At 38.8% G+C, this 20,680-nt stretch overlaps 1 protein-coding gene across 1 annotated transcript in view; it reads left to right on the forward strand.

The window, feature by feature from the left end:
• The window catches only part of CFAP20DC (CFAP20 domain containing), a 254,456-nt gene extending 234,081 nt beyond the window's left edge, over positions 1 to 20,375 (forward strand). Inside the window, exons 14-15 of the mRNA XM_090282941.1 lie at positions 7,402 to 7,496; positions 19,852 to 20,375. Of these exons, the coding sequence (XP_090139067.1) occupies positions 7,402 to 7,496; positions 19,852 to 19,964 (208 nt within the window). The 3' untranslated portion in view covers positions 19,965 to 20,375. The remainder of the gene's footprint in view (positions 1 to 7,401; positions 7,497 to 19,851) is intronic.
• Positions 20,376 to 20,680: the final 305 nt, after the last annotated feature.

A 20,680-nucleotide genomic window follows, 5' to 3' on the forward strand; every position in this document is an offset into this window, starting at 1 on the left:
TTTGGCTTCCATCTTTTTGGGGGACTATTACTTAGTTTTAGAACCAGATTCAGAAGTTCTAGGGAAGCACAGTGATTGACCCAAATTAGGTCAGGTGTCCACATCTGGATCAATAGCTGTGGGCTCATGTAGGATGTGATTGGAAAAATACATAGAGATTATTGTATGCAAAGCCTCAAAGGCCAGAGTAAAGATTCTGGTCTTTCTCCTAAGTACTGTAGCTTCCCAATGCAATGACATTGAAAGGTTTTAAACAAAAGATTAACGTAATCAAATTAGAATTTTGGCTACAGTGTAGAGAACAGAGAAGTGAAGCTGGAATTAATGAGTATGAAGGAATCACTTAAGAGCTTTTGCTACAGAAAATGTTAGACAGGAGTTGCTTGGATTTGGTAGTGAAAGTAGAGATGGAGAGAAAGGTGGATTTAGAAGTCATTTAGGAGGAACATTGACAGGAAGTTTTATAACAGCCTTGAGAATGTTCCCCTCTTCAGTTCCTTCCTCTAAGACAGAGGTCATTCAGCTGCAGTCTGTGTGCCAAATCCTGCCCATTGAGTATATTTTTTGTAAGTGAGATTTCATTAAAACACGGCCATGCCTATTTACTTACTTATTTCTTTATGTCTGCTTTCACACTACAACAGTAGAGTTGAATAGTTGCAGCAAGACCTTATTGCTTGGAAAGCCTAACATATGTATTTACTGTCTGGCCCTTTATAGAAATACTTGGCCAACCATTGATTTTACACTACTAGAACCTTGCCTCCATGCTATTCCAAGGTGCAGAAGTTCTTAATTCGGGGATCCAGAAGTCCATGAATGGGCTTCAAATGCTTTCTGACCTCCTGAATTTGGAAGTAAAACTTCGTATTTATGTACTTTTTTTTGAAAAAATTTTTCACCAGCTTTTAAAAAATATCTGTGAATTCTCCCTAGTCTGTTTCCTGGTGATAAATGTTTAAAACCCATATTTCTTTCAGTGAATAAGAAACATGAACTAGAACCAAATGATAAATAAATATTATTAAGTCTTGGCTAGAAATTGCTAAATTCTCCTGTGTATTTCATTGGGCTGGCTCCTCTGGCACAGATATTTATGATAGCAGGTTGTAATGAGAGCTAGATAATAATTATTGTCATGTTTTACATTTCTCAAAGAATTACTGCCCTAAATAAATATTTAAATGTACACAAGGTTGTAGGTAGTTTATCTGTAGGGGAATTCCTTTAAGGGAACAAATGGATGGTGTGATCAGCCCACACCAGCCTTTGTGCATGGCCATGTTTTAGTGTCATTTTCTGTTGGCGAGAATGCTTTCTCCATCTGACCCTGAGCTCTTTGATTCCCAGGGCCCGGCATACAGGACTTCAGTGAGTGGTTACTATATAGAGAGAGATGATTAAGCTGTTGGTCTCATGTATTTGAATATATGTGTATATAAGTGTACACATACATGATGTATTTATAAGAAACACATTAATGAAATAATCAGCAAAGTTGTCTTGTAAACAAAATCTTGTTTTGAAATGAAGGAGCTGAAACCATAGTTCCTCTTAACTGAAGGTACTATCCCAGTTATTAAAATATGTGACTCAGTTATGCTTAGTTCACTGTGGGATGAAAACAGTGTGGTATTCATTTTGGCCAAGACTTTAATATTAGGTAAATCTGACCACTGTGAAAATTGACAAGATGGTATTTATTCTTCATCTGCATGATATTTTTTATATGTGGCATTTAATGTAAATCCATTGCCTTCACTCCTGAGTAAAATGCATCTCTGGTGACAGTCTCAGTATGTGTCGGTGTACCTCACAGTCGTCCTCTCCAGTTTCAGGAGGAGAAGTGGGGATGGGCAGGCTTCCTGAGTCTGTGAGAGGAAGGAGGAGGAAGAGAGTGCACCTGACTGGAAAGGATACTTACCCACCTAAGGGTAGAGTCTTTCCTAACAGGTAGGCGGATCCATCCTTGGGAGAAAAGATTATAGTCAGAATTGAGGAAAGCAACCACAGCAGTATCAAGTACAATGACAAGGCAAGTTTGGAAATGGTGGAGCAAAGAGCAAGAACAGATTCTGGAGCATGGGTAGTCGGGGTAAGGAACTGGCCAAGGAAACAATTCAGAACTAAAGCTAGGACTGGCATGCTGTGAGTGAGCCTGAGCTAGAACTTCCCGCCCCGCCCCCACCCCGCCAGTTAGATGTTAGCTGCTTACTGTTGGGAAGGCATGGAGGTTTAAAGGAATTGATCAAGAGGCAAGGCAATGAGCTGGCATTAAATGTCACATATATAAAAGTAAACATGTAAGATACAGGTACTAGACTATACATTTCTGCTCATTAATAAGTGAACAAAAAGGATGCTCTTGAAAAAATAAAATTATTAAATATACATAAAGTAAAATAAAAATTAAACAGTGTCACCAGAATGGGAAAATGGTATAACCTGAAGCAGCATCTCTCAAGGTGTGGTCGTGGATTTGTGATCCCAAGAGATTTAACAGTTGAAGATGCAGACACGTGGGCGGTGCTAATCCGTCCTCCTCTCAGGAGTTTCCGTGTCTTAAAGGCTCTCAAAGTTCTGCAAGGAAAATGTCCTGGTTGACTTTGTTTAGCCCAATATTTTTCATATTTTATATTTAACATGGAAACCTTATTTTTCAAAATTCACTTTGTAAATGCTTACTTAGTGAAAAAGCCAAACAAATGAGTTGCTTTTATAAAAATTTCTTAATGGTATAAAATTGTCTAAATCTCAAGTTAAAATCTCACTTGTCAAGAGTATCCTGCAGTCACTTTTAAAAGATAAAATTAGATGGACCTTACACCAGAATAAATTCACATCATATAGTATGACTCAAAATACAGAAGCAATAAAAGATTGATACACTTGACTACAGAAAAAAAAATTTTTTTTAATTTTTGCATGGCAAAAACAAAGTAAACAAACACAAATGACAAGGTAAGGGAAAGAGACAAAAGAAACCTGATGACAGAAGGGGCAAAAGATACGAACAGGCAAAATATTTATATATATATATATAGATATAAAATGCCCATATGCATATATATAAATATTACAAAATTGCCTATGCATATGAAAAAATAGTTAACTCCACTCCTAATGCTCATAATGAAAACAAGTGCAAATTGAAACTATATTAAGGTACCAGTTCTCATCTCCCATATTAGAAAGCATTAAAACTGGATAACATATTTTTGTGACATGGCTGTAAAGAAGCCAGCACTTTCCTACATGGCTGGTGGGAACAACCCTGGTAGAGGAGTTTTTCAATATCTACAAAACCAAGTATGTATTTACCTTTTGTTCCAGGAATCCTGCTTCTAGCAATTTACTGTGAAAATATATCTCTAAGCATATATAAATAGATATGCCCATGGTTGTTCATTGCAGCATTAACTGCAATAATCTTGCAGTTAACTTGCCATAATGCAAAATATTGAAAACATACCCAAACACAGGAGAGTGGCGAAGTAAATTATAATACATCCCCACAGTGGAGTACTGTGCAGCTGTAAGAATGAGGAAGCTATGAATTTAGTAGAAGTGATTTTCAGGATATATTTTAAGTTGAAAAATGAAAATGCAAAAAACCAATTATGGTATGCTACCTTGTGCATAGGAAAGAAGAGGAATAAAAAATAGACATGTATCTGCTTTCTTTTTTCCAGAAAGAAACATAGAAAGCAGATACCTGAGCTAATGAAATTGATTCCCTACAGAGCGGTGGGTGTGGATGGCATGGAAGTAATGAGGGGTGGGAACTGACTGGAAGCAGGGGGAACATAACTCTTACCTGAATGTGCCTTTCTGTGTAGTTTTGACTTTTGAACTGTTAATGTTTAACATATTAAACAACAACACAGTAATAAAATCAATAAAAATAGAGAGAAAAGCCTAAAATGTAATGCAAACAGAAGCTGGTGACTATATTTCAAATGAATAATGCAGATGCCCCTCAACTTATGATGGGGTTACATCCCAATAAACTCATCATAAGTTGAAAATATCCTAAGTCAAAAATGCATTTAATACATATACACTATCAAATATCATAGCTTAGCCCAGCCTAATTTAAACATGCTGAGGATACTTACATTAGCCTACAGTTGTGCAAAATCATTGAACACAGTGAACACACTGTGGAGTATCAGTTGTGATCACATGGCTGACTAGCTGAGGCTCACTGCCACTGCCCAGCAACACAAGAAAAAATGGTACCACATAACGCTCACCAAGGAAAAGCACAAAATTCAAAATTCAGAGTGCAATTTCTACTGAGTGCATATTGCTTTTGCGTCATTGTAGAGTTGAAAATTGTAAATCAAACCATCATAAATCAGGGACCATCTGTATAACTACCCTGAAGAAGGTGGGAAAGAACTAGCCCAAGTAAACTTTGAACAGAGTATTTTGACTTAAGAATACAAAGAACCATTAACAGAGAACCCTAGAGGGTAAGTTATGGGTTAGGGATTCTCTTTGGTTATTTAATTTGTTTTGTTTGCTTAACAATTCTGAAATGACTTTTGCTATGCTCTGTGATTCAGAAAATAAGTAAATATATTGAGGATTATGGGAGCCAGGTTTCTCACAGTCAAAAGGGAGTTACAAATATGAAAAGAGGAAAGATGAGAACAGACCTGTGGTGTTGTGTTAGTATTGGAGAAATCAATGTGAGCCCATGATTACAGATCAGGGATCATCACACTTTTTCTGTAAAAGGCCAGGTAAATACTTAACTCTGTCCTTACAGCACAAAAGCAGATATAAATGCATAAACAAGTGAACATGTCTGTATTCCAATAAAAGTTTATTTATAGGCACTGAAATTTGAGTTTTATATAATTATTATGTGTCATGAAATGTTATTATTTTAAATTCTTTCAACCATTAAAAAAAAATGTAAAGACTATTACTGGTTTGCAAGTGATACAAACCAGGCAGTGGGCCAGATAGATTTTGCCCGTGGGCCATAGTTTGCCAACCCCTGTTTAGACAGAGAAATGATGATAGATGACAGGTAGCTAAGAAGATAGATAGATCGCAAGCAAATGTGATAAAATGTTTAAATTGGGGAGTGAAGGACATAGAGGAATTCCTTGTACTCTTGCAACTTTTTGATAAATTTGAATTTTTTTTTAATCGTAATAAGATTCCTATATTTTCCATGGCTGCTGCTAAGAAGGAAAAACATTAATCAAATCATTAGCCTAAGAAATGAATGCCTTGTTTTTTGTTACAGTCACACAACAACCCCACCTACATTTTTTTCCCATGTCCGTGGACCATGAGTCAGTACTTCTGCTGCCATTGTATAGAGTTTCTAATTTGTCTCTGGGGGTATCATCATATGATAACATTATTTCTCTCCTCTTCATCCTTGCTCTCCATCACTCATACTGAGTAATGAGGTCACTGGCGGGTGGTTTGTGTGTGACCTTGTAATTTTCTGTAATGTAGGAATTTTTGGTCTACTATCATTAAAAGGACTAAATAAAAGGTGCTTATCAGAAAATGCCCCATTAGCTTGGAATTCTGTGACAAATCCTTTTTGGTGTCCTTAATGTGTTTTTATGGAATTCAATTATACAGCATGCTCATTTTGCGTATTTCATTGGCCATAACCTAGTGATAGCTGAGGTGAGCAGTTACTGAAAGTATCTTAAAATTTTACAAATAAGAAATGGGTAATTTTTATATGGGTTACTTTTCATACAGAAAGAATAAATGGCTTGTAAGGAAAACCTCTACTCTATAGACTTGTAATTATCCTTCATAATTTCAACAGAATCCAATACTTACCTTGGTTTATCATTGTAGGTAAAGTCGCACTAAGATCTTCATTAATAACGAAGTAATGGTGGTCATAGCTGAAATTTATTGAGTGCAACTCTGTACTCAGATCCATTCCAAATGTTTTCCATCCTTTTCTTTTCCATTTAATTTTAACAACAAAACTCTGAGGTACTATTATTATCTCCTTTTTATAGATGAGACTTACAATGTTAAGTGACTTCACCAAGTTCTTACGTTAGGAAATGCAAAGCCAGGATTCACCTGGAGAGCCAGGGCTCTTAGTTAATGGTTGGGACTATCTCTCATTATAAATAAAGACAGTAAGAAGTACAGAAATTTAGAAAGAAATTGTTTAGTCATGAGGATATGCTCCTGTTGAGAAGAATAATGTGAACTACAGGGTACTATATCAATGCAAGAAATATAACTCATGTTGGAAAATCCTTTACATTCCCCTGCTTAACCCCTTTTCCTGAAGAAGTGCAGGAGCAAGTTTAGAGATGAGAAGGGCTTGAAGCAGAACACACAGTGACTCATGTCTTCTGGGTGTCACCCACTTGCATCACACCCACCCAGGCATCTACCAGAGGGAGCAGGGGAACCAGAAAAGAATTGGATGAAGAAGAAAAGTGAAGAGATGAGGAGATGAAGTTGGAAGTTGGAGGCAGAGAAACAGGGAATGGGAGGTGCCCTAGGGTGGTTTTGTCCCCATTCGTAATGGCAGAACTGAAGTAGTGAGTCACTCAAGGACCTGGTGCCCCTCACTCTTCCTTCTTTTGTCCTCTGCTGCTACGGAGCCCCGAATTACTGCAGACTGACTCCCACCATTGTGGCTGGTCCATGATCATTCCAAGACTAACCTCTGCTTTGAACCACCATGTGGAATTTTGTCATTCATGACATGTGACATGTGACTTTGTCAGGCTTTCTTAGCCAGAGGTTATACGGATATTTGTCTCTGCTGCATTTCTTCTGAGTTATTGAAATAATTTTCTTGTGTGAGAGAAACTGTGCTACAGTTTAATAACAATAATAAACTTCTGAGAAGAATGTCATCTTTATTTAGCTGAGTATTTATTGTACAACTAAGACAATTTTCAATTTATGATGGTTTGACAACAATTTTTTGACTTTACCATGATACAAAAGCAATATGCATAATAAATTACATGAGATATTCAACACTTTACTATAAAATAGGCTTTGTGTTAGATGATTTTGCCCAGTGTAGGCTAATGTAAGAGTTCTGAGCACATTTAAGGTAGGGTAGGCTAAACTATGATGTTCGGTAGGTTAGTTGTATCAAGTGCATTTTCAATTCACAGTATTTTTACCTTATGATGGGTTTATCAGGACGTAACCCCATGGTAAGTCAAGGAGCTCTGTAGTTAATTAAGTGATTGACTATTAACTGATTTGTAAAACTGAATATTCATTTTTAATACCTTATTTTTCTGAAATATGAAGGAGGAAAAATGTTTCTTTGTGGAAGCCCCAGGGAATTAAAAATCCAGGAGAAATTTTAAATCTGCATATGGAACTACAGACATGTATTCATTTACTTTGTTTGTTTCTTTTTAGGGACTGGTCCAATATGCTGAGTCCACCCATTGTCCCTCGCAGTCAGCAGCCGGCAGAGCAGCATCAGGACTCTTCTGGAAGTTTGAGTGCTCAAGGTGGGAATCTGAAAACTGCCATGCATAAAAAATTAAAATAATTAACTATAAATAGAGAAAATCATTCACTTTGAGGTGGCACTGTTTTTATTAAATGCTGATTGCTTAGGCTCACATGCCCAAAATAGGTAACCTGTGCCTCATTTTATACAATGATAGGTTCTTTACAACTAAAAAGAATATAAAAGAGAAATTGTCCTTGTTCTTCTAAAGGTTAGTCACAGGACAAAACATAGTTTAAAGAGTAAGAGCGTGGCTTTTGTGTCAAATTGACCTTCATCTGAATTCTGGCTTTACTAACTCCTGCTATGTGACCTTCATGAATTATGCTTATTGCATCTGTAAGGTAAAACTAATAATAGTGCCCACATGAAAGTTCTTCATAAAGATTCAATGAGGTATATTGTATACAAAGCACTTAGAATGGTGACTGCCAAATCCTAGTTGTGGTATTATCATAAAGCAGACTCAATATTCTAATAAAATTGAGATACATGTTTTTGTTGTTAATACAGAGATAGAGTGGGGTCTTGGGGTCATTTTGGAGTATTTTTATTTTTTCAATTAAAATGTTCGTTATAGTTGACATATAATCAAAGGCTGGCACAGAGATATGTTAAGTAGTGTTAGTAATGGAAAAATTAGAAGGAAGCAGGAATGAAAATTTGCCTGAGGCTCTCTTTGTTGGTGAGAGCTGTAAAGATGCACCGTTGATTTCTGGTTGTGAGCAGGAATCAGGATTGGCAGGAGTGTAGAGAGAAGGAACAGAGAAGAATCTTTGGTGGAAACAAAGAGCTTGAGTTGGGGGATGGGGGACCTGAAGTGTGTAATCAGAGCACAAATAACCTCAGAGTGGGACTCTCTGAGGTGGTTTTCTGAGTTGCATTTTGAAGATGGAAACTCTGTATCTGAGGTTTAAAAAAATTGAAACCAATATAAATTGCTCCAACAAAGGTGCCAGCTTTTGGGGATTTTTTTTTCCCTAGCTGCCCAAGGGAGAAAGTGGAACATCCATTTTTCTTCAGGTATGGATAATTCAGAGTGAAAGCTCATATATCTGAATTGTACATTTTGGCTGCCCAAGGGATAGAGATGTCTCTGTGATTTACTATCTGAAACAGATTATGCCCCTCAAATTGGGAATCTTTAGAGGCGTACATTTATAATTACTTATGACAGAAAAGTAGAATCTTGGCTGTCAGAAGGAGACCTTGCTGTGAGGGAACAAATAATATGTTATGTTAAGTGTCCTAAATAAGACACAGGAATGGAGGGCATGGTCCTTGAGCAAAGGCATCCAAGATATGAATTAGTGATAAGTGGCTGAAAGGATGTCTTAAAGTCTCCAGGACTGCAAAGTGATGTTTTGACAGCAGGAGCTCAATTACATTTAAGGTAAACAGAACTTCCATCAAAGAGAAATTAACAAATAAATTGAGAGAATTATAAAAACATTCTGGCCAAAGTTAACCAGATCTGCCACCCCTTCTGCTTACCACCCTAGATTTTTATCAGTGGTCCCTTTCCCCTTTTCTTATATGTTCAGGTGGTTTGTAGCTAATTAATACTATCAAAAACTAGTGTTTCTTATTTGATTAATCTTTACGTTACTGGCCTCGTTTTAGACAACATAGCACAGTCCATACTTACCAATGTATCAAGATAGTATTTTCTTCTGTTCTTATAAAGTGTTTGTCAAGGAAAAATAATGAGTTCAGCTTATATCATCAGAAGGAGAAGGGAGGCTCAGTTGTGGGCAGTCTGGGACTCTTCCTGGGTTTCTCTTGTGTGACATCATTAATTTAGCATTTACTATATGGCAGACAGCATGCTAAGTAGTTTTATTTGGCCCTCACAGCAACACCATGAGGCAGATACTATTTGTGTGTGTGTCGTTGCTTTTTACAACTAAGGAAACCAAGACACAGATTTTGAATAACCCGCCCCAGGTCACATGACTAGTCATTAGCAAAGCTGGAATTTTTAATCCAAGCAATCTGGCCCCAGACCCCAACCACTGTTTTTATTTTGGTTTTGAACCAAGTTAATAGATCATTTTCTCAAAAAATAACATGCATAAAACCAGGAATTGAAAAATTATTCTTCTGTTGAAAATTCCCAATCAACAGGAAAAGTAAATTAAAACATCTCCAGAGCTCAGTAGCTAAACTCTTTAAGGAAAAAAAAAATCAGACCTCTGGTCACCCGTTTCAGCCCTGGGCCTGCCTCCCGTCCCTCCCAGGCTTTTCAGAAGTGACAGGGGGCCACGCTGCCTCTGTGGGAGAGCTAAGGAGTGCAGTGACTATGCTGACCATTTCTAGGGCAAGGCCAAGGGAGTCAGGAAGTGAATGAAGAGCAAGATCTGGCTTCAGGGTTGCCAGGCCTGGGCGTTTGCTCACAGCCCATTATCTGAGAAGATCTGTCTCTCTCACTTTATTGACTTCACTGTGTACATTTTCTTCACAGCCTTCTCACAATTTGTAATTTGTGATTTGTGTACTTGTTTATTGTCTTTTTTTTCTAAGTAGCCTATGAATTTTTAAGAGCAAAGACTTTGTCAGTTTGCTCGCTCCTGGGTCCCTTGTATCCTATGAAATACATTAGATATTCTGAGTGCTCACTAGAATGAATACAGGAAGAAAAAAAGGGAGGAAAAGGGAGAGAAATGTGGAACTGGTCATTTCTTATCACAACCTTGAAATATAAAGCAGGGTAATTCATTGAAATCTGATGTCCAGTTTTCTCCCTAATTCCAATGTTTCAGTATATTAGGTATATTTCTAAAATTTAATAATGTGAGTGTTAAACTTAGACCCATACATTTTAGTAATTAAAACAGCTGTAGGTCACATTATGCAATGGCTCTTAAATTTTACTTATAAGCAGTGAAATCTTTTCTTTCAAACACAATTTCATATGGAATCCAAATATATAGAAGAGCTAAAAACAGAACTGCTAAAGGGGGAGTTAAGGTCTCAGAAACCTGCCCTGGGGCTCTGATGAACCAATTATAAAAACTGACATAGTCCAACCTCCCAATTTGACCTTCCCAAGTTCAAATGTCAGAGGCCAAGCTAGAATTAGGAACCAGTCTTCCTCCACATCCATGCCTTTCTGCAAAACTATTGCACTGGGATCTGAGGGCCGTTCTGAAGGCTTTGTCACAGGGAACGAGGTCTCCCATCTTCAGACTTCTGGGAAGGAAGCAGTAACAACTAAAGTTTAGTTCATCTGTTTGTGACCCAGGCCTACTAGTGCACTTTAATTCTCTGAATAGCCTGCTCAGTGTAGGTGCTATTATTACCCTATTTACATGCGAACAATGGACTTAGAGCAAGGAAGTGATGTGCTTTCACCACCACGTCCCCCTCAGACCACCACTGGCGCAGCGGGAGGCACAACTGCACTTTAGCAGCAGGGAGAGTTGGCCTCACCAAGGTGTAATTCTAGAAAACTTGCCCCAGGCCATACAAAAGTGAGTGCACGTTCCACCTGGCTTTGAGTCCCTACTTTATTCAGTGCAAGTTCGTCACTGCCACAGTTTTTGCTCAGACAGAAGGTCTCAAGTGTATAAATGCCACCTTAAAGCGAAGGGCCTGGCTTCCAGCAGAGCCTGCCAGCCTGCAGACACAGCCTTGTGCTCCGCGCCATTCACCCGCATAGAGAAATGGGCAGCTCTCCATAGTTCCTCCTGGGCCATAGTGTACTTATGAATATCAGTGACTGTGGGCACAGGTGCACTTAACACTTACTAAAAATGTGTTTTCCTGGAGCGCACCTGAAATGTAAAAATGGAGAGTTCAGATTTCAGAACTTACTCATGAAAACTACCAAACTGGCCTTTTGAAAGTGAACCAGACTTTGCTTGAAAAACAGTTGTCAATTTGTTTTTGACATTTGTTCCTTTACAGAGATGGCCCTTAAATTATTCATGCTTACCAGCTCTAAAATGGAATAATAATAACGTCTCTCTTCAGGCTTGCAGTCTCTCTTTCTTGACTAAGAAAGGCATTCAAAGGGGTTTTTGGAGTTGCCAGTCTCATTTTATACCTTTTGTTTGGCAAAACCACATAGGATATCCCTTTATGAATATTGATTAATTTCATACAAGACACAAACAAGCAGCAGACATTTCTTTTATAGATGTAATATCTAAATTACTCATTAAGTATTTACAGAAATCTTATGGCTTCTCACAGCCAACCAGACAGAGGGGAACCTGGCCACCTGCTCTGGCTCCAGCAGAGGAATACTTCCACAGTCCTATGTCGTACCACACAATTATTTGATGTTTACCTAACACTGAGTCTAAAGCAGTCTTCTAAAATCTGTCTTATTAGTTACTTCACCAGACATCATGTTTCATGGAACAACTGTGGTACCCTCTGTAGCACGTAGGACATAGTATACACTCCATAAGTGTTTGATGAGTGGCTGAATGAAGCTTCTGCTCATGGGAAACAGGAGGATGATTTGGTCTAGTCTTTGGATTTTCCCTGTATCTTGAAGATTTATTTAAGATGCAAAGGAGAGCTTCCCCCAAGAAAAACAATATTGGTGATTAAAAATAATAATCCAAGTCAGCATTAATAAAGCACCTGTTACAGTACCCCTGGGCTGCTCCAATTGAAAACAAACCCACGGGCTTTTTAGTTAGGGGCCCGAGTGCCCACCGCCAAAATTATAACTCTCAATACCAGAGTTTAGTGAAAAGAAAAAGAATTGTCTATTCAACAGTTATATAGATTTAGTTATTTGCGGATTTCTGTTGTTAAGTCTTATGTTCTTTAGAACACCCATAAACACATATCCTTGCCTCCCCCCTACCAAACCAGGCTAGTTTTAGAAAAGTTAAAGAAACCGTTTCCCTGCTTTCCAAACACAGTTCAGCTTTACCGGTAGCTGCCAATCATTCAATCCTGACTGGGGAGACCTCGTCTGTGTTATGGGGTCCACCAGCTTTTAATCCAGAACCTCGTGGATTCTCAGCCTCCTTGTAAACTGTATAGTTAGTCCTTTTGTAATCCACATAGTCAGTCTGTTCCTTTTCAAAGCAGCAAGGTACGTCCCTTCCTTAAAACTGCATCATCAGTCCCAGTTAAATTCACATAGTCAGCCTCAGCCTCAGCCTCAGTCAAATCCGCACAGTCAGCCTGGCTAAAATGTCTGCCGCTTATTTTTAAATCCCTGACTACGTCCTCTAACGCAGTGGGTGCGGTAACCAGTTCTGACCATTCACAGAACCCTATGCAGGCTCTGTAGGCTTTTTCCATACCATCCCCTGGTCCAAGACCCCTCCCATCTACCTGAGGCTTTGGATGCATTAAAGCCATTTTGCATAAAAAAGACACTGGCCACCAGCCTCAGGCATGTGGAGGCATTCTAAAAGCTGCTTCCTTCTCCCCATCCCCCATCGCAAACTCTGGGGTTTTTTGGAACACCCCTGTTTCTGTAACACACCCACCACGTGCCTGGCACGAGGTTGAGTTTTTCTGTGCGTTACCTCACAATGGCTAGTCCCAGCACTGCCTGTGTGGGGCTATGTTGTGTACTCATCTTATAGGTGAGGTTAAGGTAACAGCCTGGGTCACAGACCCACTGAATGTGGAACAGAACTCTGACCCAGGCCCGTTTCCACCCTTCACGCCGACACTGCTATTGGACCACAGAATTAATTCCCTTTTAGGTCAATAAGAATTATACAGCTGAAATGTCCACTGCAATCTCTTTTAATTTAGGTTTTTCTTTTTTGAAGATTTATGGGTAAAAAAGTATTTTCTTTAGTATTCTACTTAGACCCACCCCAACTCAGCTTGTAAAATGATTCGTTAGTATTTATGACATTCCTAAATCCAGAATCCCTGACCCTTCCTCTGTGAGGTAAGTATTGCCTTTTGTTCTCTGATTAACCTTGAGGCAGGGAGATATTTTCTCTTATGCAGCTGGCAGGGTCCCAAGACTGTCTTATCTGCATAGAAGTGATTTGGGAGAGGGGGGAAATTAACACTCTCACTAATATAAAGAGTTGCCTTCTTTTCCAGAGGACTAGAAGTGAACCTTCCAGCAGAGAAGTAAACACATTGCTGGTGTCTGGAGCACTCTCCACAAGAACCACGTCCCACTTACTTATCCCTCATATGCACCCAGGATGTGGTCTAGGGTCCCTTGCTGGTACTGGAGTGTGTTTTCCCCCACTGCAGGGTGACCAGCTTGCCTGAAGACAGGCCCGTGAGACACTGTGGGCTTCAGAGCTCAATAGTCCGGGGAGGGGCCTTCCTTCAGGTGAAGCAAAACACATTTCCAGTTGAAAGCCACACATTTGTTTTGTGGGTTTTTTTCCAGCTTTACTGAGATATGATATACATATGACATTGTGTAAATTTAAGGTGTACAACATGATGATTTGATGTACTGTGCACATTTACAAGTGGAAACTACCCAGAAAGAATGAAATTGCAGTTTACTCCTACAGTATTTCCTCACTTATCGCAGGTATTACATTCAAGACACCCTGCAATAGGTGAAAATCCGCGAAGTAGGAACCTTACATTTATTTTAGTATTTATATATTTTTTAAGGCTTTATAAACCTTTCTCACTCCCTTATTAACCTTTTCCACACTTTTATAAACACTATTTATGTTCTTAAACATGTTCTACACTCTTAAACCGACGTAACTTTAACAACATACGCATACAGTACAGCAAAATCCCGCAATATAGCGAAAAATCCATGATAAATAATTAAATTTTTTTTCTAAATCCCGCAATACAGTAAGGCCACAGTAAGTGAACCATGATATAGAGAGGGACTACTGTAATTAATCATTTAAATCCTTCAACATGTCGCATTAAATGGCACTTTCTAAGTAAAAAACAGCCACCAGTTTTTACTTATTTCCCAAATGAAACCTGAACTGTAATCATAGCATGTTATTTGCCTTCCAAAAAGCAATATAGCTTTCTAAAAGAAGAAAGTATCTTCTTGTTCTTTTTATTCCATTGTTGATCATTTATCTTTTTCCCATTTGAGTGCATGTAGTTGCTGAAAACCAAAATTCATCAATTCCCAGCGGACTTTCTCAGGTTTTAGTGCAAGTTAAATTTGCCCTCCTATGAGATATGTTGGTTGTAGAGTTTGCAAGCACCTGGTTCTCAGCAGAATCTTATCTAAAATGTCATCTTTATTGATGCTAAGGCTGACTGTTCCCAATGGTGATTCCTCGCCATTGAATTGCTTAAACAATAGTGTATTAGCATGCACATAAAAATATAGTCAATCAGTTCTCAAGATCTATAAGAGAGAAAATGCATTAACTTGTTTTAAAAGAATTCTAGATGGTAGCGTCAGAAAATCGAAAATCAAGTACAGTGTCTTGATTCAGAGATTTTAATTCTGATAAACTGGTGCCACATCATTTATTTTCAAGCTTGAAAATAGGTTTTCAAGCGTATAGGTTTTCATTACCTACAGTTAAAACGCATTAAATATAGGTAATTAAGCATTTGTATTAATTGAGTTTCAGAAGGTGACCTGGAGGGATTATTTGCCTGATCTGCTCTAAGCAAGGGGAGGGCAGCTGATGTTATACTGCGTTTGGTTTGGCTCCACTGGTTTTTCTCCTGCTACTGCTGTTAACCAGTTTCAACGTGGATGAAGCTGAAAGGTTGTAAATAGATTATTATCTGAAAGGAAATTTTATTTCACTTGCAATGGCTTTATTACGTGAAGAAGAGTAAAAATGTAATTTGGACCTCTGACCAGATGTTTAGTCTGGTAGAAGAGAAAGGTTTTATTTGTTAATTTGTCCTTTTAGAGTTTCTGCAGCCAGTCTTTAAATAGAGCAATTTCACATTTGGGGGAAACAAACACTGTACTATCCAAGAATATAATTGAAAATTACTCCAGACCCAGGCACAATAATTACCTTTCAAAACATTTCCCATTGCTTGACATCATAGTGGTAATAGCTTAATGATATTAAAGTTTCATTACATAGGGATTACAATGGCAAAATGATGTAAGTTGGAGGCTTTGAAAATTAAATTATAATGGTAAAAAAACCTTTTATGTAAGTTTAATGCACTTATTTCAGTGTAAAATTATGCATAATGTCACCCAATTTTGTACAAGTGTCATTGTTGGTAGTTTTAAAATGCATTCATATAAGGCTTTAGTACTAAAACCCACAAAACCCGCCGTAGTCCCATGGTTATAATGCACCAGGTCCCAGTTCTATATGGAAACAAATGCATTTCTGTGGCAGTTACTGCTTCAGTCTGTATGCGCTAAGTAGCAGAACCTCTACTCCCTCCCTTGGCAGTCAGGTGGTAGAGACCCCTGGCTCATCACAATGGTTACTTTCATCGTGAAGGATTCCTGACTGGTTGTAAAAAACTATTGAGGTTTCTAATTGTATAACATCAGCTTCAAACTATCTTTTTGGAAAGCAAAGGCACAGGATGCACTAAACAATTAAATAGCATCTAACTCGTGTGTCTGAGGGCAAAATTTCCCCTGATGTGTTGAGGGCACGAAAACAAGACACCTAGTGGTAGACCTGTAGGATAGTTTAACTCATAATCAGTGATATGTGGTTTTAACATTACACATGATGGAAAAATTAGTTTTACTTTTTGAAAAACATTATGATTTTTTTGGTATAAGAACTATTTTTACTTAAAGATGAATTCATCACACTGTCCTCTATAAAACTACATGGGGGTTCATTCAAATCAACTATTTTTTTTTTCTTTTGGTAGAAAAAATTAAGCAAATACAGTTTTTGGGTAGGGAATAAGGTATAAATGAACATACTCCACTCATGTCTAACTCAGATAGCTTAGGTTTCCCATGATGATGATAATGACACCAATATTTATTTAATACTTAGTATTATAAGTGTGTGCTATTATGTTACTTAGTTCTCATATGTCCTACAACAGGCACTATTACTATCCTCACTGTACATATGAGGAAACTGAGGCCCAGAGTAGTAAATTTCCCCAATGTCCCACCACTGGGAAGAGGTAAAATTGGGTTTAGGACCAGATCTGTCTGACTCCATTGTCTAAATGTCATGTTGCCTGTCTCTATGACACCCTTTTCTCATACTTTAAGCTTTATCGGTGCTCCTGTTCTGAGTTACTAAAAACATCATAGCCTACAGTTCATGATTTATTTTACTATTATCCTTAATAATAATAGTAATGATCATTTATTGAAAACTACTGAGTGCACTAAGCTTTGCATATTATCCAGTGTCCAATTCAGCCTTCCACCAAGCTCTATCATTTTATAAATGGGCAAACGAAGGTCCAGTGAGGTGAAATAACCCGCCTACGATTATCCAGGCAGAAAACAGCAGGGCTCCCATCTGCCCCCCAGGTTTGTTGGATTGTACAGCTCAGAGGTGCTCTTCACCTCCTGCAGCTGCAGCTCCCAGTTCAACTCCTTGTTAATCTTCAGTAGCTGCTTTTGTTGTGTGTGTGTGTGTGTGTGTCACATCTGCAACTAGACTGCTCAGTCACATAGCAGCCGCACAGTAGTTATTGATAGAATGATTTTGTTCTGTTCTCTGAAGTAGCCCAAATATGAGAGAGTTGATGGATTGAATATCTGAAAGTAAAAGACGTGTACGCTCTCCTCGGATGTACAGAAGTGACCTAACGGGGGTCATCTTCAATATCAAACAGCCACTTGAAAAACATTTCCAACCTCTCCTTCTTAGAGGAAGCAGATGGAGGCAGGACCCTGGGGACCACTGTTAAGGTAACAATAGAAAATAAAGGAAAGGCAACTGCCTCCTCTGAGCTCCTGTTCTTAATAAGAAACTGTGCAGGGTGCTCAAGTCAGCTACCTCTATTATTGTGGCCACTAGCTAAGTTGTGTTGTACTTCAAGGACGTAAGCCACTGCAGCCAAAAGTCACATGAGCTCATCAAATGCACCACAGGAATCATTAGAGCTGGCCCCCTATCCTATGCAGGGTTCTTCTGCAAAATCTCTCACAAATGGTTGTCCCAGCCCCTGCTTCACCCTCCCTAGAGTCCACATTCCATTTTCTGATCAGCTCAAATATTTAGATAATTCTTCCTCATGCTGAGCCAAAATCTGTCTTCTTGTAACTTTCACCTGGCAATCTATTGCTTTCGCCTGGAACCCCACAGAACCTCCCTAATGTCTCACTCATTTGCCACCCTTTATAGACTTGAAGCCAGAGGGCCGTTGTCACCTCCATCACACTGTCTCTTTTCTGGATTTAATAAGGTGTGTTCCTTCGGATTTATGGAGCCATTGGCCTCTGCTCTCCCACGAGGACTCTCATCTTTGTCAGTGGTTCTTGAAACATGACAGAACAAATTTCTTTTGTTTCCAACCCTGTTACTTTTTTAAATGTAGGACACCTTTACAACTTTTTACTGTTTTCCATGTTTAAATTCCTGTAATGTAATAGCACCCAACTGAATGTGTTACACCTCCTTCTTAATAAAAACAGCAAGCCATTATGGTCGAAAGAGCACTGAACCGAGAACCCAGGCTCATCCTGATTCTACCTCTAACTCACCAAGTGACCTCCGATAAGCTATTTAACTTTACAGACCCTGGTTCCTCAACCATACATTGAGCGTGATAATTCCTATTTCACAGGACCATAAGGGTCAGGTGAGCTACTGCATGAAAAATTGCTTTCCAAACTGGTGAGGGCTCTGCCCAGATGATAGTGAGCAAGGCAGATGCAATCATTCCTCTGTTAAGCTTCACTTTTTAAGGACCGCTGGCCCTACGTGCACAAGAGAGTCTGTTGATTTCATGCTTCCCCCAGGTCAGTGCACATTCCTTGAGAACGGAGCCCGTTTCTTACATCATCGTGTCCCCAACACCTAGCTCAGTGCCTGGTACAGGGAAGAGTCACGTTAAAGGTGTTATGTGGTTCGCAGAAGGATGGGCAGAGGAATGGCTACAGTACAATTTCAGATGCCGCTTCACCATCTTCCTCCACTTCCTTGGACTTAACTCTGTTTTATCACTGTCCTAACAATGTTCATACACCAGCTTGATCTGATTTTGGCAGGAAAGGAAGATGAAGTCCTGCCATTACCACCACCTTGCCTTACTCTGGGCAGTGACACTTAAGATCATGGGCTTTGTTTCACAATCATTTGTTCATGCTTTCAAAAAAAATTCAGTATTGTGTGCCAGCTCTGTCCCATGCCCCCATCTTCCCAAACTGACCTTGGTGAGCTCACAACCAAAGAGTTTGGTATTTTTGGTCCTTAGTAGCCTATGGTAAGGAAGACAGAGGGTGTTGTCTTAATCATCCGCTCCTACCTGAGCCTGATCTGATTTTCTCCAGCTCTGGGAGGTCTTGCCTGTCCAGCCTCTGAATTCCTATTATGTGGATTTTCGGAAGTACTCAGAAGGCACTCGCCAATGATGGCATCCAGTACCCAAGTACTTAATACAACACTGGGCACACATAAGGTGCACAGGAAGCATCTTAGTAAAACAGTTTTATTTTTCATCTCATGCCATTTGTTGGAAACCAGCCAAATCTTGCTAATAACTTAGGCAGTAAGAGCTCTCCTCCCCTAGACCATCTAAACAGCTGTCACAACAGCAGCAACAACAAAAACCTCAAGCAGTATTCCCATTCCCAGCACAGTTGACAGGCCTCCCACCACTTATAAAATTACAGATCACCTGACATTGTGTTTTTCCATATGTGTTCTATGCTTTATGTATCTTAGTTATATTTCTAAACATTTTTTAAAATCTTCATTGTATTTATTGGGGTGACATTGGTTAATAAAATTATCTAGGTTGCAGGTATACAATTCTCTTAATACATCGTCTGTGTGTTGTATTGTGCGTTTCAAACATTTTATTTTAATTCATGTTTATTTGGTGGTCTTTTTAGGGTGTATGACTGGGGATTGAGTTCTTTATTAAGTCAATCCCGTTCATACCACTTTGCATTTGTACAGCTCTGGCTCATGAAGAAGTCTAGAACTATGATCTTTAAGCTTTGAATCTCGCTCATGTTTCCCTAACTCTAATTAACATAATTCTTAGTCCTTTGGCTCTCTCCCATCCCCCTCCCTGCCAGTCCTCCACACTCAGTTTAGCTCATCCTTTATACCAAAGCTGGCCTTGTGATCACTGTCTCCTCTCTGACTTACACTACATAGTCTTATCAGTTCTGCAGCACGCCTCCATTCCAGCATCGACATTCTGCCCACATGAAGTCTCCAGGGATGGCTGGTGATTCCTCTTTCTGTGCCCTTCTGATTTTGCCACTTAGGAATTTCAGGCCAGGCCAGTAACTAATGTGTTTGTGGTTCTGCTTCCCACAGGTGAAGAAGAACTGAGTGTGGAAGAGGACGAGGAAGTGCTGACTCTTCTGTATGACCCATGTCTGAACTGTTACTTTGATCCCCAGACTGGGAAATATTACGAGTTGGTGTAATCTCTCCTTCCAGGGCAAAGAATGCCCCTCTCCCCGCACCCCAAGGGTGAAACAGGTCAGCAGTTTTGACTCTGGTGACACCACAATGTGTGCGTTGTGTCAGGGAAGGCTTGCAGAATCAAAAGCAACTGAGAGAAGTGAATTTCTTTTGTAAATAATGTTCAACGTTAGGAATACCTACATTCTTTTTGTAGATGTGCGTGACTTTTTGGAACTGTAAAGGAATTAATACACAGACAAGATTTTAGGACTCCAAATTGGTTCTTATTTTTGGTTCTCATCCTACATATAATTTTGTTTATTTCATATAATTTTATGTAAACAAATTAAGAGTTATTAATTCAAAATTTTTGCAGTGTTAATCTGTAAATGAAGGCTTGGTATACAAAAAATATATCCTTGTCAAAAATATCTGGGTACCTTTTATTTTGTTACCTATTTGTATTAAAAATAAAGTATGATGGTCAAAAGAATACCTTTTAAACTGCTCTCTTTTTATTTAACCCACTTTCTTTACCAGAATATTCTGAGGTGATTCTGAGGTGATTATTAGGGAAGGAAACATTGTGAATTGGTCAAAAGAATACCTTTTAAACTGCTTTCTTTTTATGTACCCCACTTTCTTTACCAGAATATTCAGAGGTGATTCTGAGGTGATTATTAGGAAAGGAAACATTGTGAATTGGTCAGACTTTATGATCGCAGTTCATTGGCAC

The sequence above is a fragment of the Furipterus horrens genome, unplaced genomic scaffold (assembly GCF_987537825.1).
Source record: "Furipterus horrens unplaced genomic scaffold, mFurHor1.1.pri manual_scaffold_7, whole genome shotgun sequence".
Lineage (NCBI taxonomy): Eukaryota > Metazoa > Chordata > Mammalia > Chiroptera > Furipteridae > Furipterus > Furipterus horrens.